General features: G+C 50.1%; 1 protein-coding gene across 2 annotated transcripts in view; it reads left to right on the top strand.

The window, feature by feature from the left end:
• The window catches only part of MCC (MCC regulator of WNT signaling pathway), a 398,823-nt gene that overhangs the window by 347,066 nt on the left and 24,354 nt on the right, over nt 1-27,403 (top strand). For both annotated transcript variants that reach the window (XM_044917088.1, XM_021701419.2), the window contains 6 exons: nt 851-940; nt 2,045-2,193; nt 7,031-7,171; nt 10,616-10,719; nt 14,065-14,248; nt 24,867-25,101. In XM_044917088.1, coding sequence (XP_044773023.1) covers nt 851-940; nt 2,045-2,193; nt 7,031-7,171; nt 10,616-10,719; nt 14,065-14,248; nt 24,867-25,101 — 903 coding nt within the window. The remainder of the gene's footprint in view (nt 1-850; nt 941-2,044; nt 2,194-7,030; nt 7,172-10,615; nt 10,720-14,064; nt 14,249-24,866; nt 25,102-27,403) is intronic.

Here is a 27,403-nt window from a genome sequence, read left to right as displayed (position 1 = left end):
GAGGAGCTTCCCTCGGGTCTCTCACAGGCCTCCTACGCTGGGGCTGCAGGGAGAGAGAGCCCGCTGGTAGTTTTGTCTGTCTTGGCTGTGACCTGGATGCCAACTCTCCTTAATCAGCCAGCGGGAGCAGGTCACAGCTGACCAGTCGTTGTGGAAAGTGAGATGTTTTGTCAGGTTCTACCATAGTAAGGGGTGGATGGATAGTTGCTCTGGGGGACTGAGATTCAGCCCAGGAGGGGACCCTGAGTAAGGGACCAGTGATCGCCCTTCTCATAGGACCAGCAGCCCTGGCTGCAGAAAAATAGATTCTGCTGGACAGGCCAAGGCAGTTAGAGGAACGGCCCCACCCCTGCACATATGCTGAGTCTGCCCCAGAGGGACTGTAACAATGACACACACGCTCTTCCCTGGTGGGCTGCCGGTCTCTGCAGGGGGGCGGGTTCTCAACCATCAAGTTGAATAAGTGGGGTCAAACCATTGTTTCTCCACTGGAAGTGATTCTGTCCTCCCCCAAGGGATCTTGGGCAAAGTCTGGAGACAGTCCTGATGGTCACCGCTAGAGTGCTAGTGGCATCTTGTGGCTAGAAGCCAGGGGTGCTGCAAACAATCCCACAGGGCACAGAATAGCCCTCTACAACAAAGAACATCCAACCCAAGATGTCACGAGTGCTGAGGTTGGAAAACCCTGGGTGAAGCAGATGGTGGAAAAATTGGATGAGTGAGTTATTTTTAGGAAATTGACGAATCGGTTTAGTCGCCATGACTAAACAGTAGCCCTGGATAAGCACAGTCTTCGACGGTTTATCTGGACAGTGATATGTCATTTTTCGATAATTTTTTGTTTTTCTAGATTGCTGAGAGGGTGAAGCTATCGAAGACCAGGTCCGAGTCTTCGTCATCGGATCGGCCAGTCCTGGGATCAGAAATCAGTAGCATCGGGGTGAGTGTTCGTGAGATGCAAGGCAAGAGAGTGCCCAGTAGGGCTACACAGATGGCAGATCGTAGGTGACAGAACTTCCCAAGTTCACCTCCTGTAAACAAGTTAATTATAAAACAAGTCATACCCCATTTCCTTCCAGAGGATCAGATTAAAGGGTACAGTGGTTTCCTCATCGGAGAATTACTTCTTCAGCTATAAGGGAGTTTCTCTCTTTCTCTACCTGCAAACTGTCAGAAAGAAATGATTTAGGTCTAGTTACTGGTGATGGAGATCAAAGTCTTAAAGTACCTGCTCTGTATCACCCTGCTACCCCCGAGACTGAGCGGGTCAGGGAGCTCTGAAAGAATTTTACCTTTCTCACATGCCTCTTAAAAGGGAACGTGCTCTCCAGTGAGGATGAATGCTGCCTTTGAAGCGTAGCCCAATGCTGGGAGAGACCGGAACCTTCTCGCTTAGTACCAGGGTTTTCATCTGGGGAGCCTACAAACCCCTTGGGGCTGTAAGAGCTGATGGATGGTGAAAAGGGAGTCGTTTTAGGTCCCTAAGGATTATTTTTTTAGGATTGACGATGAGGCTGAGAGAGCCAGCTATTTGATCCCCAGGGGTGGGGAAAGCTTGAACAGTACTTTTAAAGCCCTAATTTAGAATTATGTGCTGAGAAAAATTGCCTGCATCCAGATTCGGTGCCAAAGCCAAACTGTGAAAATAAAGGAGCCGGCTGCTCTCTTTGGCTGCAGCAACCAGAGACGAGGGCCTGGGGGACGGGGGCACAGGGGGCTCAGGAAGGGGAAGAGTCCAGACTCTGTTCAATATCCAGAAATTGAGGAATTCTAAAGAGGCATGCTCCCCCAGGTCTGCTGCCCAGCGACACATGCCTGGAGGATATAGCTGTGTTTTGATCCTGTTCATGTACTGTTTTCACAGTAGTTAGCTTTTGATCATAGAATCCTATTATACAGACTGAGAAAAATCAGGGTCACCATCTTCTGGTGCCTGACTGTCGAGGAATATTGGCTGTAGATTCTTCCGCATGCAAAGTCCTGTCTGAGGACCGGTCCCTAAAGCGACCACTGTCTAGAGCGGGATTCGTGCTTACCTGTGCAGGTATCCAGCAGTGTGGCGGAACACCTGGCCCACTCTCTTCAGGACTGCTCCAACATCCAGGAGATCTTCCAAACACTCTACTCACACGGATCTGCCATCTCGGAAAGCAAAATTAGAGAGTTTGAGGTGGAAACAGAACGGTTGAATAGGTAAGGAGAAATCCTGTGTATTTGAACTGCGGTGTTGTGGGGGTGGGGAGCTGCCCTCCTTTCCCTTTCAAAGATCAGTTCAAGTTGGCTTAGGAGCTGGGACATAGGGAGATGCTGTCAGCCTGGTGGGCGGGGACTTCCCACCTTCTTCTTCAGCAGAAGAGTGCTTACCGAAGTCGGGGCTGGCTTCATGGGCGTTGTGTGACCTATGTGTTCAAGTGCACAAGCCTCATGTTTGGAAGGATCTCACACTTAGCTTTACTGCTCTGCTGTCACCGTTTTAATTTCTTGGGGCGCCTGGGGGGCTCCGTTGACTAAGCATCTGCCTTCAGCTCGGGTCCTGATCCTGGGGTCCTGGGATCGAGCCCTGAGTCGGACTCCCTGCTCAGCAGGGACCCTGCTTCTCCCTCTCCCTCTGCAGCTACCCCTGCTTGTATGCTCTCTCTGTGTCAAATAAATGAATAGAATCTTGAAAAAATAAAAATAAATTCTTAATTTATGAAGCAGGGCTCCACCTTTTCATTTTGCACCGGGCCTTGCAAATTTTGTAGCAAGTCCTGGGAGCTGTTCGTATTGAATGACAAGTAGGTCAGAAAGACAAGACGGCTACCAAGCATGCAGGCCTGTGCTGCCAGGAACCACAGAGAGCAGCTCTGGAATGTTGAGTCAGCATCCTAGGGGCGCCTGGAGCTATCAGGAACCAGCAAAGGCAGTCTGATCGAGGCATTCTGGGATTGACCAGGCATGCTGGTCTAGCCCTCCCTGCTCCTCCAGAGGGTTGCCTAATTTTTACTTATGTTCTTTGCAAAAGTACACAACCCTCCGTCCCTACGTTCTATCCCACTTAGTCCTACTTAGAATCACTTTCTAAGTAGTTCTAACTGTCCTACTTAGAAAATTTTTCCAGTTTTATGGATTCTTCCCAAATCTCATAACAGAGGTAGTTAGAGTTTGCACTAATGCCTCTTAGCAAAGCCTGGCTTGTAGGTCATCCCGGTGATGGGAGTTGCTGAAAAAGCAAAGAAGGACCAGGGCCAAGTCCTGGTAAACCACTGACTCAGAATGGGTCCTGCAGGGGCAGAGCGCACTACTGAATCCTATCCAAGTGTGGCATGGCTACCTTGACCCACCAGCCTTCAGTGGGAGAGCACAGTAAGAATTTGAAAGGCTCGTGAACTCACCAGGAAGAAATGTGGATGCCGGTCCCCCTCCACGGTTGCCGAATGCCGTTCCCCTGGTGTCTGGCAAACCTGAATAAATTGCATTACCATATTAGTCCTCCCTGATTTGAAGCTGTTTAATATAGTGCTTGAGGACTAAGGAAACGCAGCAATCTAGGTCATTTCAAATCTGGAAATTAAATGGTTTCCTTATTAAATCCAAAATACTTGAGAGTGACAATCCCGATGATTACCTTGTAGCAGTAAAGAAGCAGTCCTCTCCGTACCAGGCTGGGGGGTGCTTAAGAATTGAATCAGATATGCCCTTTGCAATTTAATGAAGTCAGATGCCTTCAGGGGCCCTCTGTGAGTGAGGATCTCCTCTCCACAGATTCTGGGACTTAACAAGCCTGCTTTGTGGTTGAACTTGGGGGAGGTTCCTTTCTCCTCCGTTCTGCGCACCTAGGAGACGCCAAAGAAAGGGGAAGCATTTGGTCCTTGTAGCTCACGTTATTATGGTGTTTCACAGTTTACAAAGGGTTCTCACGACCACTTAATCTTCAACTTGGGAGGGCAGAACAGTCCCATTTTGCAAATGAGAAAACAAAGGCTTCGATGTTGAGCAACTTGCTTGGAGTCCAGAGCTGTTAAATAGTCCAGCTGGAATTCTACCCCTGCCCTTGGACTTCCCCTCCAGTGTTTTCCCTATGGCCATAGCTACAACTAGAATGTGGGAATAACCTTAGACGCTGTTATTAAACTACCTACCTCAAAGTTGGAGGCCTTGTTACACCCCCAAAAATGAGAACCCTTAGCTTTTTGATTGTGTGTGGGGTGGGGGGTCATACCTCCTCAGAAATGTTTCCTGGCTTAACAAATCTGTTTTAAGTACGTACTCTGTGCTCAGCTATTTGTCATGCAAAGGAAAGTAAGACAGACAAGGTCCCTGTCTCTCATGGAGATTCTGTTCTGTTTGGGGAGCTATACAAGAAGCAAACAAAGGAGATCATAAGAAAACTCCCAGTAAACAGGGCACTGTGGTAGCATAGGGGTGGGGGGGGTGATTATTAAGTAGGGCTCCACGTCCAACATGGAGCCCAACGCGGAGCTCGAACTCACAGATCAAGAGTCAGATGCTCAGCCGACAGAACCACCCAGGTGCCCCCAGGAGACCTTGATTTTAGATAGGTAGCCAGGGAAGGCATCTCTGAAGAGGTGGCTTTAAGTTGCGATTTTAAGGGGAAAAGGAAGCAGCCATATGACAAACTGAGAGTCTTACGGAGCAATTGACAACCTTAAGGCGGAAAAGGAGGTTGACATGAAGTGGGAACTGTCCCCAAGGCCAGTGGAACTGAAATGGAGTGAATGAAAAGAAGTAGTCACACGCAGTAAGGTGGTGGAGTTGGCAGGGCGTGGTGGGTATGAAGTTTGAGGCCGTGGACCAAATTTGCTCTTTATTCTAAGTGTCATTGGAAGTCGTTAAAGGGTTTGGTTTTTTTGTTTGTTTGGTTGGTTTATGTAGCAGAAGAGCAGATCTGGTTTAAATTCTGAGAGCTGACTCAGGTGTGAAGAATGGAAGGAGGGCAAGAGTAGAAACAGCAATGAGTGTAGTGGCCCATGTGGCCAAGGTGGAGGTGATGTGAGGAGGTGGGGGTCAGTGTGTTTGGTGGTAGAATCAGTGGAAACCGCAGTTGGATTAGATCTGGATGTAAGAGGAAGGGAGGGTCTCAAAGAAGATTCTCACGTGTCTCCCATGTATTGCTGGGTGGATGGTGGTAGCATTTACTGAGATGGAGAAGATAGCGAAGGACAAGGTTTGGGGGAAAACCCAGAGTCTCATTTGGTAATGTTAAATTTGAGGTTCTGGTGTGACATCCACATTGGAAATATCAGGAAACAGCTGGAGATATGAGACAGGCACTCAGAAGAGAGGTCTGGGCTAAAGAAATTTGAGAGCCAGAGGAACGTAAATGCCCGTTAAAGTCATGGGACTGGATAAAATCACACCGGGGAGCAGGGGGAGTACTGATAGAGGGGGACAGCCATGAGTCCCGAGGCAACGCCAACCCCCACAGATTTCATAGAGAATGAGGAGCCAGCAAAGGAGACAGAAGAAATGACCTTCAAGGCAGGAAGAAAACCAGTAGAGATCTATCATGCCCCAAGTGAGACAGAACATTTTCAGAAGGAAGGAGTAGCCTGTTAGTGGGGTGTTGCCTGAGAAGGCCTCTAAGATGGGATCGGTCACGAGGAGGTCTGTGAGCGGACTAAAGAGTTTCATCTGGGCACCTGGGTGGCTCAGTTGGTTAAGCGACTGCCTTCGGCTCAGGTCATGATCCTGGAGTCCCGGGATTGAGTCCCGCATCGGGCTCCCTGCTCGGCAGGGAGTCTGCTTCTCCCTCTGACCCTCCTCCCTCTCGTGCTCTCTGTCTCTCATTCTTTCTGTCTCAAATAAATAAATAAAATCTTTAAAAAAAAAAAAAAAAGAGTTTCATCTACTTAGTGGGGACCGAACTGGAGCAAGTTGAGTGTTGAAGAGAGTGGTGACTGTTTCAAGAAGTCTTAATGTCAACAAGAACAGAAAAGTATGTTCTTGTAACACCTTACATTGAATCAAGCTTGGAGTTGCCAAAACCTCACAGTGGTTTTAATTACACGCTCACCAGACATCTCCCATGTTGGTGAGTGTCTCTACATTCTGCTCTAAAATACGTGGTCCTAAGATTGATCCTCAAGGCAAATGGCGTGCAGGCCCCTTACCATTTTAAGAGTCCCTTGCATTGTGTATGTGTGAAACCCCCTGTGTCTTTAAGACTTGGTGGTCAGAGTACTCTAAATGCGTGTGTGCATGGGAATTGAATCACTGCATCCAGGGCCTCTGTCCCAGGGCAGAAAACAGAGAAGCTGAAGGCTTATGCTTTTCTGACTTTGCCACAAACTCATTTGACCTGAATTTAGAGTCCCAAGTCCTATAAAGTGTGAGGTCCCTGCCCGCAGCCAGCAGTCGTGGGACTGTCCAGCCTGGAAGGGGTTTGGGACACAATCCACAGTTCCTGTCCACCGCCCATTCAGAGGCCCTTAGGGACAGTTTCTTACTCCCGGATTCATCTGTTGCTTCTGCTCTGTAGTGAGTGGTTCAGAGCACAGGATCTGAGGTCAAACTGCCTGAAGGCACTTAACCCTTCCGTGCCTCTACTTACTCTTCTGAGAATGGGGATAATCATACTTAATTCAAAGGGCCACGGAGGGTTATTGAGCAGGGGTTTAACAAATAGTAGCTATTACTGTGGCACTGCTTCTTGTTTGTCCCCGTGGAGTGTGGCTTATTGAAGTGCACCTGTCCTACCTCTCCTGAGGGCCTGAGGTCACGTGGCTGGCTCCTTTCCCTGGTGGATCCTCAGCACCTCACGCGGCACCCGGCACATGGTGTGTTGCCGGCTGGGTGGGAAGTAACCAGGGGGCCTGTGTGTATTTCCAGTTCACACAGAATTTAGTGATTCTCATACTTAGGGTTGCTTCCTTTATTATTCATGTCAGTTACGTTTGCTAAAACCGCTGACGAGCTCACATCCTAACACGCGTGTCTGGCCTGGATCTAGATTAGATGGCTCAGCTATCGGCAAATGAACTGTAATCCTAATGTGAAGTCGTGAAGAGAGATTTTTCTTCCTTTGTAGCCGCATCGAGCACCTCAAATCCCAAAATGACCTCCTGACCATAACGCTGGAAGAATGCAAAAGCAACGCTGAGAGGATGAGCATGCTGGTGGGAAAGTATGAGTCCAATGCCACGGCCCTGCGGCTGGCCCTGCAGTACAGGTAGGAAGTGCAGGCCCTGAGTGCACATGTGCAAGGTTGGGGGGCGGGGTTAACTTAGAAATGCATGCACAGTAACCTGCCTCAAAGTAGAAACCAGGCTTTTAGAGCACATACGGAGGGGGTTGGACCAGCAAATACCAATGTGATACATACTGAAAATCCATTAGCACCTTGTGGCAATTAAGAAAAGGAGTAATGAGTATGGTATTAGAAAATTGAGATGTTTCTGCCAGCATGTTCAACTTAAATATTATTTTCTTCAAGTAGTATCACTCAAAACATTTATTTTCATACTTATATATCCATTTGCTCTTTCCAGTCTTTTTTCATTGTCCTATATATTTTACATTGTTAGAAATCTAGGACATTCTGTTTCTTCAGTTTATGGTGGTTTTGTTGTTTTTTTTTTTTTTAAAGATTTTATTTATTTATTTGACAGAGAGAGAGAGAGCGAGAGCAGGAACACAAGCAGGGGGAGTGGGAGAGGGAGAAGCAGGCCTCCCGCGGAGCAGGGAGCCCGATGCGGGGCTCATCCCAGGACCCTGGGATCATGACCTGAGCCCAAGGCAGACGCTTAACGACTGAGCCACCCAGGCGCCCTTTATGGTGGTTTTGTAATGTTGCTTCAGGGTCTGCCTGCATTTTGAATGGCTGTATCCCCTGGATCAAGTTTATATTTTGTTGTTTTGTTTACTCAGTTCTCTAAAAGACATTTAGACTTTTGCAGACTTAGGATATTAAAATACTTTAATATCCTAATAAAATAATTTTATGGTGAATAATGTAATACAGATAATACCTTCATTCTTTTGAATATTTTCCTTGGAATAAAATCTCCAAAGCAGGAATTAATAGGTCAAAGGATATGAATATTTTTGTGGCTCTTCAGGCACGCTCCCAGTTTTTCCCCATAAAAACAAGCCAGTTTAAATGACTGTAGTTCATTCATCGATGAGCAAGTGGTATATGAATGTTCCACTTCTTTTCAGCCTCATCAGCTTTGGAATTTATCTGTTTTTAAGTTACTATTTGTTTCATAGCTACAAAGCTATGCATTATTGTTTTCAGAAGTTTCTTTTATTAGTGGCACCCCTTAGGCATATTTGCCAAGATCCCAGAGTAGTGACTGTACCTTATTCTTAGCATCCTCCGAAAAGATCAATATGTTTTAAGAAACTTTAAGAAACTTTAAGAAACTTTGTTTCTTCACAAAACAAAATCAAACCCCAAAACCTATGAGACCAGGGGCGCCTGGGTGGCTCAATCGGTTAAGCATCCGACTCTTGACTTCAGCTCAGGTCTTGATCTCAGGGTCGTGAGTTCAAGCCCCATGTTGGGCTCTATCTATGCTGGGCGTGGAGCCTACTTAAAAAAAACAAAACACATGAGGGACGCCTGGGTGGCTCAGTCATTAAGCGTCTGCCTTCGGCTCAGGTCATGATCCCAGGGTCCTGGGATCTGGCCCCACATCAGGCTCCCTGCTCAGCGGGAAGCCTGCTTCTCCCTCTCCCTGCTGCTCCCCCTGCATGTGTTCCCTCTCTTGCTGTCTCTCTCTCTGTCAAAATAAATAAAATCTTTTAAAAAAGAACAAAACACATGAGACCAAAGCTAGAGCACAATCATGCTAGTTTACAGACACACCAAAGCAAGCAGATAATCCATGTGTGATAACTCTTGAAACAGGCTGTTCTGCAGTCTGCCTTTGATCTGTGTGGATGAAACAATGTCGCAGGATCTCTAACCTGAAAGATAGACTACCCATGAAAAGAGGAGCGGCCAACACCCGGGGCTAGTGATGGGGTTTATCCTTTTCTCTTACCTCTTAGTGAAAGAAGATGAAAGTGAGACAATAGACAAACAGATGGTCTGTTGACTAAATGTTGAGTAAAGCAACATTTCCCCTGCTTAGCTGAGAGAAGCTAATAGGTTATTTGCTTGGCAGGGAAATTTCTGCACTGCAGGCATCTTGTCCTGGACTACTCAGGCATTACGCACACATTCCACTTCCTGTGCCGACGTGGGTCCCTGTGGGTCCCACGTGGCGGTGGGGAAGGGGTCCCTCCTAGATCCTATACCTGGTGTGTCCAGTGATGACAGGCATGAAGAAGAGAGACTGATTTCTTCCTCTTAGAAATTCACATTTGTCAGAGATTTCGTAAGTGTTTCAAAGGGCAACCTTACAAGCATCTGGTAGAACCTTCTGTGATGATGGGCCTGTTACCTGTCTGCGCTGTCCAGTGTGGTAACTGCTAGCCACATGTGGCTCTTAAACATACAATATATGGCTATCGCAACAGAGGAACTGAATTTTTCATTTTACTTAAATTCTTTTTACTTTAAATAGCCACATGTGGCTAGGGGCCACTACAGGTCTGGGTCAAAATAGTCCTCTTTCTGGGGCCTTCTTTCTTTCTTTCTACCAATTATTGTGTAACTATTTCTTGTGGCACAGTTTCTAGGGTCAGGAAGCTGGGAGTGACTTCTCTGGGTTGCGTTCCAGCTTGGAGTCTCTTAGGCGGTCCTGCTCAAGCGGTCAGCCAGGGCTGTGTCATCTGAAACCTTAACCAGAGCTGGCTGATGTGCTTCTAGGGAGGCTCATTCACACAGCTGTTTGGTGGAGTCCTCAGTCCTTCACTCACTGTTGGCTGGAAGCCTTAGTTCCTCACCACATGGGTCTCTCCATGGGGCTGCTCGAGAGTCTTTAAGACGTGGCAGCTGGCCTTCTCTAGAGAGGATGATCCAAGAGAAAAAGTGAAGGGAGAGAGAGAGGGAGTGACCAAGATGGAAGTCACGATGCTTTTAAATAACCTCGTCTTAGAAGTGACATCCCATATCCTCTTAGTCACATAGACCAACTCTGGTACAGTGCAGAAGGAGCTAACACAAGGGTGCAGATACCAGCATATGGGATCAGTGGGGGCCATCGTGGAGGCTGGGTACCATACGCATATTACCTTTCCTTTTTAGCCGATTGTTAAAGAGGCATTAAATTGAACTCTCCCACTTTCATTGCTTCCCTTGTATTTTTCTACATCCTAGTTCAAGTATGTATTTGTTTTGAGAGATCAAGAGCGCGCACTTGGGTACGAGTGGGGGTGGGGGGTGGCAGAAGGACAGGGAGAGAGAGAATCCCAAGCAGGCTCTACACGGGGCTCTATCTCACCACCCTGAGCCCAAATCAAGAGGTGAATGCTTAACTGACTGAGCCACCCAGGCGCCCCTAGATTCTAGTTTAAAGTAAAAGTTTAAGTTAAGTAGAAAGGGGGGAGGGTGGGCAACATAGCAGAGCCCCAAGCCCTTGGCTTTATGCAGGAATATTTGCGGGTCTTTCCTCACTTGCATGGACAGCGAAGGTTGGAGCTGCTTCCCCGGGGGCGCAGTGCCGCCCTGAGGAGGCCCACCGTCCTCTGCCAGAACTGAGGGTACGCTGTGCTTCTGTCCCAGTGAGCAGTGCATAGAAGCCTACGAACTCCTCCTGGCACTGGCCGAGAGCGAGCAGAGCCTCATCCTGGGACAGTTCCGGGCGGCCGGCGTGGGCTCCTCCCCTGGTGAGTGTGGCCCGAGTCCCTCCCTCCCTCCCGCTGCCTTCTCCCGTCCCCTGCCTCCCTTGCTCCGTGGTGCCCCCATTTCGCTGTTGGCATTGGAACACCTCCCGACGACACGAAATTCGCTTGTCAAGTGTGTTTTTCGTTTCTTCCTCATGACTGAATGAGTAAATTGTTTATGTTGAATGCAGCAAGAACTGGAGTGGAAACAGAATTACGGACAAGTTAAAACAAACAAGCCCTCTTAGGAAACATACCCTCCCAGGCCAACAGTAGGACCAGATGGAGCAGGAGGCCCACAGTTTGTGATGAAAGGGACCGACTTTCCCACAGCCTCTCTGGGATGCTGATTGTTAAGGGTCCCTTTGCTGCCCACGTGGCCTTTGCAGAGACTCGCTGCTGCTTTTGGCTGCCTGGCCTCAGGTTTGTTCTTTTGGGCGGTTTTGAGGCATGGGCTCCCCCTCTCTGGTCTCCAGGTGCCTTGTGAACACAGAGGAAGTGGTTTCTCACCCTGCTGTCCGCTGCAGAGGGCTCTCCCCGGAGCGCAGAGCCGAGCCCTGTGGGGGAACAGAGCGGTCCGCTGACCCACTCGCCTCCCCCGCCCCGGGGGCGTGTGTCCTGTCGGCTCACTCTGTACCTCAGATCTGCACCGCCCCCTACAACGACCCCTCAATTTTGAGTAACTGGAAGAGTATATAATTGAAAAAGACACAATTGTGTCATCCTGGTTAGCAGTATTTGCTAAAACTTGGCCTGTGCTTGTGCTCTGGGCCTTAAACAGTAGCGTGAGGAGGACACAGGAGAAATAGTGCTTAGGAGGGAAGAGAGATCAAGGGAGAGAGGTTGCCATAGCTCAGTGCCGTGGCCTGGATGCTCCCTCAGCCTCCGCTTTAGCACAGTGGCTTCTTTGGAGAAGCACCGACAGGTACACAGAAAACTGTTTAACTCCAGAGCCGAACCTGGGCAGGTGGACAAACCAGGAGTCCCCGGCCACGGGAACCAGGCCATCTGCCGGGGATGGGCTTCTCGGCCAGGGCTGGGAGCCTCCACGGGGGCCGCCCTTCCAGGAGGCACCTTTCCAAGAATGTCTGCATCAGGGCCCCTGCGGACTGCAGCCCCACCCCCACCCCGCTCTTCTCACCAGCTCCTGCCCCTCCCCCTCCCCTGTGGTCGAGCTTGGGCACTGACCACTCACAGGTGTTTCCTCCTTCAGTTTTGACCTGGACAGGAATCTGAAGCAAATCTGAAGGAAAGGAAGTATCCTGGGCATTAATTTCCTGCTTCATATCTAAGTTATGAGACAAGGGAGCAGGCCTCCATTTGTGTGGGTGAACTCTCTCTCTCTCTCTCTCTTTTAAATAGAATTAACATCCCGCCCCAGAAGTAGAAACTCTGCCAGCATTTCCATTAGAAACCTCATTTTTCAGGGTCTTTCCACTAAACCATAAAACTTTATACCTCATATTAAACAGATCCTAAAATGATCTTGGTCTGCTGTCAAGTTTTTTTTTTTTTTTTATATATATGTATTAAGGAAAATGATCAATTAAAGGGGGAAGAAAATCAATCCTCTTATTTCCAGTTTGTATCATCAGACAATGTCTTTAAACCTTCCTGCCCTGGAAAGGCACCTTTCATTAGGCTTGTCTCTACTTGGCGCAGTTACTTGGTAGGAGCTGGAAGGGCTTATATAAATCTGCATTTAAAATACTTAAAATCAATAATGAAATGCTTTGCATTAACATAATCCTGGGTAGCTCATGATATATTTATAGAATGAGCCAGTCAGTATTACCATGCCTGCTTCACAGAATTCGAAGAGCTGTCAGTTGGTGAGACAGATGTAAGATACCTCGTTTGTGGAAGGAAGGACGGACTGATGGAAGAAAGGGAGGGAGGGAGAAAGGAAGGAAGAAAGGCAGACATGAAAGCTGTCAGAGACATGGCCGCAGGGGGCCCAGGGAAGCTCAGCCTGCAGGACGGAGGCCCCCACACTTCTTCCCCACTCTCCGTAAAGCTGTGAGTTGGCTTACCTGGAGCAGCTCCCTGTTAAATCTCCCTTCCATTCCGCTGACGGCAGCAGTGGACCTGCCATTCTGGTGAGCAAGTACTGGTTGATGACGTTACCCCCAGTACCAGCCCCAGTGGTTTTTTCTGTTTCTTGTTGATGGCGCAGGCATTCGTTACACTCGTTCTAGATGACTTAAACCAGTGGTTTTCAAACTGTGCTGTGGGAAGCTGGAGGAGTGTCTTAGGGCCTCAGCAGTGGGCTCGGAGGATGGGAGGACCCGGAGTGTATGACCCCCACACCTATTCACGTCAGCCGGTTCTGCATTTACCATTTTGGTGTCTTAGGCTTCGGCACATGGTTCCATTTGAAAGCATCTGGAAGACTAGGGATGTAGGCTGAAGAGGTAGCAAGCTGGTGACTTGTTGGGCCACTATGGTTTTTATTTTATTTTTTTATTTTTTATTTTTTATTTTTAAAGATTTTATTTATTTGACAGAGAGAGAGAGAGCGAGAGCAGGAACACAAGCAGGGGGAGTGGGAGAGCGAGAAGCAGGCTTCCTGCCGAGCAGGGAGCCCAATGTGGGGCTCGATCCCAGGACCCTGGGATCATGACCTGAGCTGAAGGCAGACGCTTAACGACTGAGCCACCCAGGCACCCGGGCCACTATGGTTTTTAAAACACAACAAGAACGTGAACATTTTTGACCGGGAAGTCGCCGTCTGGCTTTGTGTGGGTGCCAGCCACTCCTGAGGTCTCGCTCCAGCCCAGGTACCTGATTTCTGGAGGATCGGGGCTCACCACTGACAGTGTCCCAGCGAGACAGGAAAGTCAGGGATAGCACTGCTACAGAAAAGACACTGCCGATCTCAAGTTCTCATTTTAACTATTCGGTGTGTTTCTCTTGCCTACCCAAAGCTCTAAGCAAAGCTCTGGATGTGTGCAGGGCACAGTTTGGTCCTCGTTCATGAGAAAGTGCCACCGCAGGAAAGAATGGCCAAGTGGTAGATTGCAACTTAGTGGGGGAAGTCAGGAGCCTGGATAATTAGAAAATCATAGCATGTTAGAGCTGGAGACAGACCTCAGAGATCGCCCTGCCAGCCCTTCATCGATAGGGTCAGTAGAGCCCAGAGCAGAGACATGCCTTGCTCCATATAGTCTCTAAGTGACGGCGCCCAGCCCTGCACATGGGTCTCTTCGTTGGCCATCCACTGCTAGTTTCTCTCCCCACCGGGCCACCTCTGCCCTGAGTAATGAAGAACCGATGATCTGACCATGCTCCCAGGCTTGTCTCCTGTAGAACTGTGTTGATTAATCCTTTGGCCTCTTTGCAACGTAGGAGACCACTCAGGGGATGAAAACATCACTCAGATGCTCAAGCGCGCTCACGACTGCCGGAAGACAGCTGAGAACGCGGCCAAGGCCCTGCTCATGAAGCTGGACGGCAGCTGCGGGGGTGCCTTTGCCGTGGCCGGCTGCAGCGTGCAGCCCTGGGAGAGCCTGTCCTCCAACAGCCACACCAGGTAATTCCCGGCCCTCCTGCCACCAGGCGGACGTGTGTCTGCGTGTGGTCTGTTCACCAGGTTTGACATGTGGTGACCCAGCTCTCAGAGACTGTGAGGCTTGGATGAGGACAGCGTTGTCCCCGTGCTTGCAGCCTGCTCTGTCCGGGGAGTCGGGGGATCAGCATGGGAGAGCTGGGAAGGGCCTTCCGTGGCCAGTGTGGGAACCACAGCCCAGAGAGAAGGGGACGTTGGCTCAAGAAGGTGGAACCTGAAGATGGAGCCCGAATCTCCCTTTCTGTCTGGTGCTCTCTCCCCCACTTTGTTCTGTTCGCCATTTCTTCATAGTTTTTGATTTCTGAGAGTATTTGGGGTAGCGTGAGGCTCATTTGCTGCAAACGGTCCCTAAGTACCCACGACCCACACCGCATCCTATTTCCAGGCTGCATTCTCTGCCCCCTTCTCCTCAGGCCTCTGTCCTTTGTAAGCTTTTCTTGGGCAATAGCCTCCTCTTTTCCCATCTCTTTTGCTCTGCAGAGTGATACCAAATTCATAGCAGGTACTCAGCAGACGCTCAGTGATGAACCTGAGTTCAGGTTCTGTGTCTGTGAATCTAGAAAACTGCAGTGGGTACGTGAAAAAGATGGGGAGGAAAGCAGTGAAGACCTGGCTAAGCATAATTTGCTGAAGCCGTTGGATTCTTGCAGAAGTGGGGAGAGGATCAGAATGAAGCCTCTGCTAGCCATCTTCTCATGTCTTACCACCAAAGCCCTAAAACCATGAATGCCTTCCCTTTACATATCAGTTCTCGGTCTAGAAAGTACTTTGTTACAGATTTTCATATGGTAGCCAAATTACAAAAGAGAGGAAGGGTGATTTACCCCATTCGCACAGGTGAGAAAGCCTCAGCTCCGAGATCTGTAAGGGACTTGGCTAAATAAGTTCTCACCGCTGATGGAGGGGAATCAGGACTGAGCTCCAGCACTTTGGCATCAAGCATATTATTCTTGCCACTACAACAGGTTGGATATCATGACGTTAAAAAACAGCGCTCACTTGCAGATCAAGTGCCAAGAACCACATAAGGCTAGATGGAATCTCAAGAGCCAAAGGAGAAATACTCATGTTTCCTCGGTGCCTGAAAGCAACTTAACATTGCCATCTCTCTCTGAACCGGCAGGACCCAGCCATCTGCCTGAGTGCCTCCATTTACCTGCCCTGGACCCGGGGCCTCAGGAGAGGGGCCGTTCCCAGTAACGGAGTTGGCCAGGTGCCCACAAACTCAAGGGAGTTAGTTGCTTTTGACTCCAGCGCACCAATCGTCTTATTCAGTGAAACAGAGATTATAATTTATTTTTTTCTTAAAACCACATTCTTCTGCGTAACACAGAAAGCAGATGCTCTTCTTAATGACTTTCCCAGATGTGTATGATCTGTAATTTCCTTGTTCGTTTAGAGTAGAAACGTAGTCCTCATGTTGTCACTGATACTGTTCTATTGAGTTAGGGAACATGAGAAGCAAGTTGACGGGGAATATATGCTGTTTCAGTAGCTTCTAAGGAGCGTGTTACACATCTTTTGCTCACACCTCCCCACCCCCAAAATAATTTTGTTTTAATCCAAATCGGAGATAAATTTGGAGTCTGTCAAAAGTAAGAACTCTCACCATCCTTTTAGGGAAGATCCTGGTTTTGAACGCTTGTTAGAAATACCTTAATGTATAGGTGAGCCTTGATTCTGAGACAGCTTTCTTAGAGAAATTTCATTTTTGGTGATATATTAACGCAGGTTGAGATCAGTTCAGGACATGGTCTTTCTTTTTAAGGATGATCTCACAAAAGAATGGCCCTTGAACTAATTTCAGTCTCAAATGGGTCTTCCATCAAAGTACCAGGACTTTAGTTCAGATTTCACTCCGTTGTCCTTAAAGATTCATTTTCACCCTCCCACCCAAGTGCGAGCAGCCAGGGTGGGCACGAAAGCACCACATTCGTGTGGCACACCACATTCTTTGGTCCTGACACAACCAATCTACTTGAAGCGACATGTGGGCTCTGAAAAAACGTCCCAAACCACCAACCCTTTTCATAATTACAATGACTAATTTTGTGTGTAAATCTTGCCATTCCAGCTCAGACATCCCCCCATGTCAAGTTTAGGGGAGAAAGAAATGGAGTTTTCTGTGTCGGAGCTTTACATGGCTTCATAGCCCCCTTTCCTCCCACTGTCACCAGCTGGTGCAGAGAATCCTAATCAGAGTCCACTGTTCCTCAAGGTCTCAGGAAAGGAACGCTGAGTGTCAGGTCTCCAGATGCCTTTCTGGCAGTGGACGAACAGCCCCTGATGACAGGAGGGTCGTGGTTTGGGAAAGGAGCAGCAGCAGAGCAGTTCCCAGCAAGGAGAATAAAAATGGTAGCCAGCCTATCAGCTGACTGTTGGCAGGAGCCCAGAGACACTGCTGTTTCGCTTTTGAAAAATTCAACCATAGCCTCATCAGGAGTTATCATTGTCTTAATGGACAGAGGAACTAGGTAATGTTGATGGCCTGGATAGCTTCATCAGCCTCTCACAACAGAGAGGCCAGTGGACTAAATTGTTGAGGTGGGAATAGGGAATCCTTAATCAAGCCCACCCTTCCTGTCCAGCATCACAATTTCAGTTCATTCCATGGAAGCACAGTCATCGATCTAAATCTACAGAAGGACATGTGGCCAAGACAGAATAAGCCTCAGTGGGTCTGCTGTAGTGGAGACTAGAGTTGCATCCCTCCTGTCCCACCATTGGGTCGGGATCACGGTGAGCCGTGGGAGTCCGGTGATAGCAGCCTCGCAGGTGAGCCGCCGGACACCTTCCGGGTGTCCGGGTTCCGCCTGGCTGACCATTCACCCCCAAAGTGGAATAAGGGCAGTGGAACTCAGGATGCCCACCTTTCACCTTCTAAGTTCGTCTTCTTAGGTGAAGTCTCACTGGAGCAGAAAGGAGGGTGGATGACAGTGGAACCCTGTCCTTTGAAGGGATGGATGGGATTAGAATGGCCGGCCCATTAGGAAAGGCCAGGGCCACCACCATCAGCAAGCTTCGGGGAGTGAGAGACCAGATCTGACTGTTGTAACTGTAATCTTCACGTCCCTCTGAAGAAGGGAGTTGCTTTCTCCTCCCAAGTGTCGGGAGAGTCCATCCAAAGTCCTTGGGATTAATGCTTAGAAGCGCTAGTAGATTCTAAAGTCCACCTCAGACACATTCCCCAACATGACAGCATGGTGCTCAGGCCTGCTGCTCAAATGTCCTTGTCATTTATCTTTTAGGCTCTGTGAAAACTAGGTAGAGAGCTGAAATGCCTTTTTTTTTTTTTTTTAAAGATTTTATTTATTTGACAGAGAGAGACACAGCGAGAGAGGGAACACCAGCAGGGGGAGGGGGAGAGGGAGAAGCAGGCTCCCCGCAGAGCAGGGAGCCCGATGTGGGACTTGATCCCAGGACCCTGGGATCATGACCTGAGCCGAAGGCAGTCGCCTAACCGACTGAGCCACCCAGGCTCCCAATGCCTTTTTTTTTTTTTTAATACTACCTGATTTCAGAAGAATTACATGATCTTTTTTTTTTTTTAAGATTTTATTTATTTATTAGAGAGAGAGAGAGAGCATGAGCAGGGGGAGAGGCAGAGGGAGAAGCAGGCTCCCCACTGAGCAGGGAGCCCGACGCAGGGCTCGATCCCAGGACCCCGCGATCATGACCTGAGCTGAAGGCAGATGCTTAACCGACTGCACCACCCAGGCGCCCCAGAATTAAGTGATTATTTTCAAACCAGATAATTAAAATCCAAGCATTATTTCAAATTCTCCATTGGGAGGACCCTCACTGGAAAGGACACTGCAAACAGTTTGGGGTATATTTCCACAGATTTACCTGTCCATTTTTTCCTTTGTTAAGACCCTTGGCTGACCCTTTCTTTCCCACGTGGCATTCGTATCTGTCATAGCTGCGCACTCCCATTGGGTGGCAGTCCATCGTGTATTCAAGCAGCTTCCTCTCATCGGACGTTTCTCCCCACCTTTTCACTATTAACGGTTAGAGCTGCCGTCCTTGACCACACACTGGTCCCTCTTGTGCAATTTCTATGGGAAACTCAAAGAAACCGAATTTGCTGGCCCAAAAATGATTGTTTCCAATATCAAATAGCCCTCCGTACGTGATCAAGTTATTCTGCTCTTCCTCCACACCCTTGCTAAAACTGGGTAGTGTAGGTTTTTCGATTTGGCTGATCTCTGGACAAAAAATACCCTTAATACTTTGCTTTCTACCTCCTAATTGTTGATATCTTGGTATGTTACCAGTGACTGAATGAGGAAAAGGTTAATGTTTGGTTGAGAGAGGTCTCATTTCCAACACTATTATAAGGACACCTTTAAAAATGGCTGTGGAAATAGAATCTGTTTCTCATTTTGACTTTCAGCTAAGTTCTTGGGAGCTTTCTGGAACCAGGCAGGTTTTGAGGACTTCAGTTATCTGGCAACGGGTTTTCCCTGTATTTTGTTAGATAATTTTTCTTCATATAACCTCCACTTCTCCTCCTAGAGAATTCTGATAACCATCCGAGAGAATATAGACCTAAAAGGTTAGGATTGTGTTTAGGTGTTTTTAGTCCTTAGTGACAATTGTCAGACGAGGTGAGGAGGTACCCACAGCCAACACTCCAAGATGCAGGCAGATGACAAGACCCACCTTCTGCTTGGAGGAATGGGGCCATTTAGGAGTGGCTGACCCCCTCCTTCAAGTAAATTTAAAATGCTCAGCAAAACAGAAGGCCAGCCTGATGGCATTTTCCTTCTGAAAATGAGCTGCCCCTTGGTGGAAATGAGATCTTAATGGGGGCCAGATAAGACATTGATAAAAACTCAGAGGAAAACCCATCTCTGGTTTTTGTGGCAAAGAAATGAAATGCCATTCTAGCTTTTTGCCATGACAAGATGAGGAGGCTGCAGAGAAATGGATTTTTCTTCTAAAAAGCAGGATGGGGAGTTGTCTTGAGGATGAGGCTGGGACACAAAGAAGGGGGACAGAAGACCAGATATTTGAAACCCACAGCTGCTTAACTAAACCTGAGTCCGTGTGCCGTTGTGGCCAGGGCAGGTGGAAGGGTTCGGTGTCCCAGGCGGCCAGCACTCCCCCTCCACCCCCCTGGCTGTAGGCCACCCCACGCGCAGTGTGCCAGAAGATTCCTGGCACCTCATGGACGCGGAGCAAAGCCAGCAGGAGGGGGCCCCAGCAGAGCATCCGGGAAAGGAGAAACCCACATGACCTGGCCCAGCTTACTGAAAAAACAGAGCTGAATGCAAAGACGGGCTGTTCCACCATTCTGGGGTGGGCTGGGGCTCTCCACCTGCAGCCCTCCCCGAAATCGCTCTCAGAGAACAGGCCTCCCACCCTGGAGACGAGGAGTAACCAGTCCGGGTGGACAGTGATTCATTCCCCCTTGACAGCTGAGACCATCCAGCATTCCAAGCTGGGAGAGCTAATGGATGACCTACCCCAGGCCCCACAGCCAGTGGCAGGCCCTCGGGAGACCGGCAGCGCCTTTGTCGGCTGCGGGAGGCAGAGGAGAGGCCAGAGGCTTCCCTGCCTTTCACACCGTCACAATCCTATTCCACAGTGGAACATTAAGGCACAAAGCAGAATTGTAATTAACCTCCCTGATCTGCTCCCCGCCGGCTTCCCAGAAGGGAGGGAGGGAAGCCACAGGGGCTTCGGGGGATGCAGTGCGTAGCTGGAAATCAAACTTCGCCCTGGTAAGAGCATTTTAGAGTGCTGAGCGTCCCACAAGGGTCCATCTGGGGAGGGAGATCTTTTTTCTTTTTTGAAAACTATACCCATGGTAGAGACAGTGAGATAAAGGCCTCCCCCCACCCCCGGCCAGGTATCAGGGCTCAGACCCTCAGGGGTCTAGGACGCCCCAAAGCCTGTCAGCCTCTGCCCACCTGTGTTGGTGTTTCCTAGAACATTCTAGGTGGTTTCTCTAGTCCCATTGAGCACTTGCTGTATTGCTTCTCCCTCAGCCCGGGTATTCTGCATGACCTGCTAGGTGGTTGTCATACCTAGAGGGAGCTCCTGAGACTGTGCAGGGAGGTGCTGGGAAGGGCACAGATGTTTCTCCAACTCCCCCAGAACGAGTGCTGCACTAGCCGGCCCTGCCCACTTCGGGACCCATCGTCTCCCTTCCAACAGCCTGGGGAGAGGGGAATTATTCGGATTCCCACTTTACTGCAGCCTGGGAACATTGGGTCATTTACTCTGGACCATAAAGCTAGGCAGTGGCAGAGGAAGAACATTTACTCAGGTCTGTCTGGTGTTAGAGGTGTGCTCATAATCACTGGCACTTGCCAGATCAGCCCAAGAGTGTATGGCCTCTCCCTAGAGAATTTAGGGAGGGGGAGGAATCCCGTTATCCCACAGGCTACCTACCATGCAAATGCCCACCTGTCTTATGGGGTAGACCAGTTGTTCTCAAACCTGGCTGTGCCTCAGAATGATGGGGAGGGTACATTAAAATGCAGATTGCTGGGCCCCACTCCCAGAGTCCCCCCTTCTAGAGGTCTTGGGAGTGGGCCTGGGAATGTGCATTCTTCACAAGTTCCCAGGCGGTGCTGCTACAGCTAGCCCAGCAACGACTCTCTGACAGCCACTGGGGTACACCAGTCCTGCTAAATGGAAGTCTGCCCAAATAGTATCATTTTAGTGCCTGCAGAATAATTACAGAACTCTAGCTTCTAGTGCCCTTTGAATTTTGAAATTTAAGTGAAAGAGAACAAAGGGTACTTTGAAAGTGTTCTATTTCTTTAAAAAAAAAAAAAAGTAGTCCAAAGAAAATATATCATAAAACTCATCTGGGTGGTAGGTACGTGGGTATTGGTTCATCTCCGTGTTTTTCTATATGTTTAAAATTTTTCAAAATAATTTTTAACGTAAGGAAGGACGGGGATTGTAAAGTGAGCCTCGGGTCCGGAGCCCCAGCTCCACCGGAAAGGATTTCATACCTGAAGCCCCCTCCCGGCTCACTGGAAGAGAGGTGTTGGTGCTGCCCCGCGCCACGCGGTGGGACACACGCCCCTGCAAGCGCAGCCCCACTCTCAGCCCTGTGGCATGCTGTGCCAGCGAATGCCATGCTGCGGTTGGCTTTCGTCTTGTTGCTCATTTGTCTGTGGGATATTGAGACATCTGTCCCTCCATGTCCGTGTTGACGGTCCACGGAGGTGAGCGCTGAGTCCTACTTGAATGGTTTTGTTCCAGGCATGCCTACCGCCCCCACCGCCCTCCCACCCCTCGGCTGGGGGAGGGCAGTGCTTTACTGCAGAGCACAGAGATGCTGAGGGAGGGACCTTATTCCGGAGAAGTCCCCCGAGTTCAGAAGTCCCACCGGCCTCCCCAGCGCCCTCTGCTGGGGCTACTGTTAGCTTGTTCGCTTCACCTGAGCTGCTTCGTTTCTTTATGAAATTGGCACTTGAAGTATTCCAACCAGAGGGTGTTGCTGCTTCTCCCTTCTCGTCCTTTTTAAAATGCAGCCTGAGAAAACATGGGGATGGTGATTGATCATCATAACTGTATCCTCCTTCCTGCACTCCCAGCTTCCACCATCTCTTCCCGGGATTGTCGCGATAGCCCAGAATGGGTCTCCCTGCCTCTGCCCTTGCCTCCCTGCATCTCCTCAGCCCAGTAGCCAGAGGGAGCCTATCAAGATGTAAGGCAGATCACATCACCCCTGTTACAAACCCTCCAGTGGCTTCCATTCTAATTCTAGAGAAAAAGACACAACCCTTATAAAACCTGACATGACCTGGCTCCCTGCCCACCCGCCCACTCCTCTTTGACCTCTCCCCTCTCCCTCTCCCTCAACTGACTCTAACTCAGCCACAGTCTCATTTGTGCTGGCCACGCTCACTGCCTCAGGGCCTTTGCATTCGCTGTGTCCTCTGCCTGGATCACTCTTCCTCCAAATATCCACACAGCTCCCTTTCTCATGTCCTGTGGGTCTACTTTATCCTTAGGTCTACTTTATGAAACTTTTCATGCAGGCCCTCCCTACAACTCTGTTGCACAAAATAATCCCATCTTCTCTTTGTGCTCCCCATAACTGCTTCATTTTTCTCCGCTGTACTTCTCACTATCTGATGTACTGTGTATTTTATTTGTTTGTCTCCCCTATTAGAATGAGTTCCATGAGAGCAGAGATTTTTCTAGGGCCTAGAAGAGTACCTCATAGTGGCCCTCCAGTATCACTTAATTGAATGATAACTACATTTATTGAGTGCTTACTGCGTGCTAGGCACTGTTCTAAACACTACATTTCAACTTTACAAATGAGGAATTAGGCCCAGGGAGGTTGAGTCATGCTACCTGTAAATCTATCAAGTGGCAAAGATGCTTGGGTTACAGATCAAGGTAGCACCTCTGTATTAGGGTTCTCCAGAGAAACAGGACCAACAGGGGTAGAGGTGGTGGTATGTATATATAGGTAAAGAGTGACTAATTTTAAGGAATTGGCTCATACAGTTATGGGGACTGGCAAGTCCTAAATCTGTAGGGCAGGCACACTGGCTGGAGACCCAAGGAAGGCTTGATGTAGCAGTCTTGAATCTGAAGGCTGTCCGGAGGCAGAATTTCTTTCTTGGGGGACCTCAGTCTTTTCTCTTAAGGCTTTCAATTGATTGGACGAGACCCACTTACATCATGGAAGGTAGTCTGCTTTACTCAGCATCTGATTTAAGTGTTAATCACATCTCAGGGCACCTTGGTGGCTCAGTCCCTTGAGCATCCGACTCTTGATTTTGGCTCAGGTCATGATCTCAGGGTCCTGGGATCAAGCCCTGTGTCAGGCTCCTTGCTCAGCAGGGAGACTGCTGGAGATTCTCTCTCCCTCTCCCTCTGTCCCTCCCCCAACACTCACTCACTCATGCTCTCTTAAATAAGTAAATGTTAATTACAGCTTTAAAAAAAATACCTTCACAGTGACATCTAGGTGGGTGTTTGGCCGAGCACCTAGGCACTGTAGCCCAGCCCCGTTGCCGCATGAAATGAACAGTCAGAACCTGAAAGGAGATGATGTATGTTGGCCAGGCTGATCTTGCTCCCTTCCCCTGCAAGATACATCCTGCCTGTCCTGATGGGGTGAAGAGGGTGGGGTGGGAGAGCAGCCCCAAAGAGTCTGTGGTGCTCAGGAACTTGCAGTGCTAGTGGGACTTCTCTGACTCGAAGATCACCCAAGCCCTGGGATGTTGTCTTCCTCCGGTGCACGGTCAGCTGAGTGGTGGAGCTCCAGCTCACCCCCTCTCCTCACCCTTGTGTCCGCAGAAGCCCTGTCTTCTAGGTAATGCGTCACACGCAAGAGTGGAATGGTCCTTGGTCACACCTAGGTTATGGGGCAATTGCATCTGCTAAGTTGGGGTCCCGGGCCTGTTACCCCTGTTCCAGGGTGAGGTGAGGAGGGCAGGCCTGGGCCTCCAGCAGCCAGCAGCCTGTGGAGACCACTCGTTGCTCCTGGCCCAGCTTCTAGCAATGGGAGTCTTGGGAGGGTGGGGCTGAGGAATGAGAAGACAGTGGCCCAAGTCCAGGTGTACCAGTGTCCAGCCTCATGACCCGGCAAGCCGCCTAACGTCTCTGAGCCTCCGTCACCAAATCTGTAATGAGATGATAATGCCAACCTGGCCTGTTTTGATGAGAGTTCAATGGGCCCTTGCTTGTTTTTGCGCCATCTTTCCAAGGCCGGAGGCTTGAGGGCTATGTCAAGTGTTGGTGGGTCCAGTGACACCTTCAGGGGCCGCCAGTTCTCGGGGTTCATCCTAAGTGCTCCTCAGGTGTGGCAGTTGTCACCATTCAGCACGGGCCTCCCAGGGCCCCATGGGCAGACCTGAGTCCCTGTGGTGGACAGTATGCTCAGCCGTGACGCAGGAGGAATGGCGGGGGGCGGGGTGGGGGGGTGTCCTGCTTTCGAGGTTGTCACAGTAGCAGTACACGTGGGGGGGCTTATTGCACGGTACCCCCTCCCCCTCTTCCACCACACCCTCCAGCTCCTGCCCCGAGGGGACGTGTGTTTGCACAAGCGAATAGGTTCACGTACACACACGTATCAGTACATCACACCATAGGTATTTCGTTCTCCAACTTTGTTCCTTAACATATCCCTTTTTGTAAGTCTGGCCCACATGTATGCATATTTTTTAATCAAATACTACTTTTGTCCTATTTCTCCACTTAAAATAGTTCCACTGTGTCGTAAATTACTACTGTGATGTCCATATAACTTCCCCCCTTTTGGAATGTATCATAATTAACTACACCCGCTGTGCCACAAAACGTCTTTGTATCTTGTTGCTTCTGTGGGATTATTTCCTTAGAATTCATTTTTAGGGTCCACATGTGTTAAAGGAGATAACAAGCATTTCTGTCATTCTTCAGACTGATTTCTCTCCTTGAAGGTGGTATCAGTGCCCCATGGCAGGAAGAATGCCTTTCTCTTTTGGCGGTGGGGGGGGAGGGGGGGGCGGGATTCCCGTGGGCCGCTGTTGGAGAGACGGGGTGTGGGAAGGAGTCAGGGACAGGACCCGCTCACGGTGGCTGGGACCGCGAGAGGGTTTCTCTGTCTCCTCAGCACAACTAGCTCCACAGCCAGCAGCTGTGACACGGAGTTCACCAAAGAAGACGAGCAGCGGCTGAAGGATTACATCCAGCAGCTCCGGAATGACAGGGCGGCAGTCAAGTTGACCATGCTGGAGCTGGAGAGCATCCACATCGACCCGCTCAGCTACGACGTGAAGCCCCGCGGGGACAGCCAGCGGCTGGATCTGGAAAACGCCGTGCTGATGCAGGAGCTGATGGCCATGAAGGTAGTGTGGGGATGGGGCCCGACGCAGCCCGGGGACCGTGCGCTGCCGTGTCCTCACCGGGAGACGGGAGAAGGCCCTCTGACAGCAGGTCAGTGATGATGACCAGTCGACCCCGTCTGGGTTCAGTCACCTCCTGCTGGAGGACAGCCAGAGCCTCATTTGTAGGCAGGACTAGTTTCAGTGTGTCCGGGGTCCCTGGGGCTGGGCATGACCCTGGAGGGGTGTCTCAGCTCCGCTCTGGAACACCTCATTCTTCACGAGAAGCCAGATCAGATCCCTAGAGGCGGGAGCAGCCCCTGTCCCCGGAAAAGGACCTCTCCTCTCTAGGAGCTTAAGGTGCTTCTGGGATGGATGCTGATGTTAATGGGGAGTAGGGGAGGACGGGGCGCGGACAGGTGCAGCACTGGGACCGGAGCCCCGGTGTCCTGACGCCCTTTTCCCTGCCGTGGGGGTCCTGACACCCTCCAGGGAAGTTGGCCAGTGCCCTTTCACATCCGTGTTTCCTGATGAGATTTTGTGCTCACCGGCCGGCAGGCTGAATTCTCTGCTGGCATCTGGAAACTTGGGGAGGGGGGAGCTTTCTTGGACAGGTAGTGCCCGTCATCGGGGAGTGGTTACACTGCCGTCCCTTCCGCAGGACGCACTTTGCAGGCTCTGGCCAGGGGCGCCAAGCACGGGGCCTTCCCCTGCGGAGTGCTTTCTCAGAAGACAGCAGTACCTGCTCTGGGTTCCCAGCTCCCGCTGAGAGCTCCCCAGACCCTTGGAATTTCCTGAGCTTTGTTATGCTAATGAGCCCACTCCTGGTTGGGGGGGCTGAAACCAGCACTGGGGCTGTCCCTGGAAGAATGGAGCCTGTGATTATAGGGTCGGACTTTGAGGCCCTTGACTTCCAGGGACGGGAGGAGGGCTACAGATTGAGTTCCCTGTGTGGCCAGTGATTTTCTCCACCATGCCCAGTCATGAAACCCCAGTAAGATCCCTGGGCACCAAGGCTCAGGAAAGATCTGCATGCAGCGCTCTTCCAGGGACCCCCGTGTGCACTCCCTGTGGTAAAACCCTAATCCTAAGTACAGCGCACTCCTGAGCTGAGGGAGTCGTTGATCCGAGTGGGTTGTGCATGCCCCTGAGTTAGTGAGAAGTGCAAGTGGCCCGGGGACCCCCCCCCCCCCCCCGCCGCCGCCAGTACTTGTGGCTGGTGTTGGAAGTGAAGGCAGGTTTGGAGGACTGTCCTTACCTGTGGGGTCTGCGAGAACCCAGCAAGTTCAGGCCAGAGTGTGTTGGATTGTGTGCACCCAGCTGGAGTGGAAACAGTAACCACTTGCCAGGAGCATGGTCCTGCAGGGCTGTGACCAGCTCTCAGCAGGCCTGGGGCAGAGGTGGGCACTTGTAAGGCCTGCTCCTGCAGGTCTGGGCCCCCTAACGTAGGGAGTAGGAGCTGGGAGCCATGTCCCCAAGCCTGCTCTCCAAACTCCACTCTCCTGTGCACAAAGGCCTGATTTGCACAGCCTTGGATTCTGCAGTGTCTCTAGACCCCAGGTGTTGAGACAGGAGAGGCTCTCAGGGACAGAAGCCAGCTTAGGAACCAGAGGCAGGTCCGTTGGGCCGGGTGGTCAAGGAAGTGCTGAATCAATAGCTCATAAGTGGTGTCTCCTGTTGGAACCAGCACTGTCCCTGCAAGAGAGCAGGCCCCCCTCTGCTTAACTCACCTCTGGAAAGAGGAGCCGCCATCATGGTCAACCCAACACGCTCGGGTCACTTGGTCAATGTGTCCCTGTCCTTGGCGACTGCTCAGTCTTGAGTCTGGCTGAATCCTGGGAAGACTTTGGGCAGTGACAGCAGATTAGGAATCAGCCCTTTGCTTCCAGGCTGTTTTATCGTGTCCCACTCACCCAGCTCTGACCCTGACTTCTGTTCCCTCTGGGGAATCCTCACGCAACCTTGGCTGATTTCTCCTCTCATGGCCCATGAGCCAGGCATTGGGTCCATCATCACAGTGCCTTTTTCCCCCAGTCAGGAGACCTGTTTGTGGGCCTTCGCGCCCTGCAGCATGAGCTGGGAGGCTGCCCTTTCGTTATGTGTTCCATCATCATGTTTCATTTGGCCAAAGACTAAGGATTTCCTTTTTATAGTCAAGCCAGCATGTGTGATAAAATCTGGGTTACTCTGGCCAGGAAAGACATTTTTGGTGTAATAAAATATTCCCTTTGCTATTGAAAATAAAATGTGTATATATCATAGAAATTGTCTAAAAGAGCAGAAATGGGGCATCCGGGTGGGTCAGTCCGTTAAGCTTCCGACTTTT

This window comes from Neomonachus schauinslandi, chromosome 7 (genome assembly GCF_002201575.2).
Source record: "Neomonachus schauinslandi chromosome 7, ASM220157v2, whole genome shotgun sequence".
Lineage (NCBI taxonomy): Eukaryota > Metazoa > Chordata > Mammalia > Carnivora > Phocidae > Neomonachus > Neomonachus schauinslandi.
Note: the sequence above shows the minus strand (reverse complement) of the source record. Positions and strands in the feature narration are given on the sequence as shown.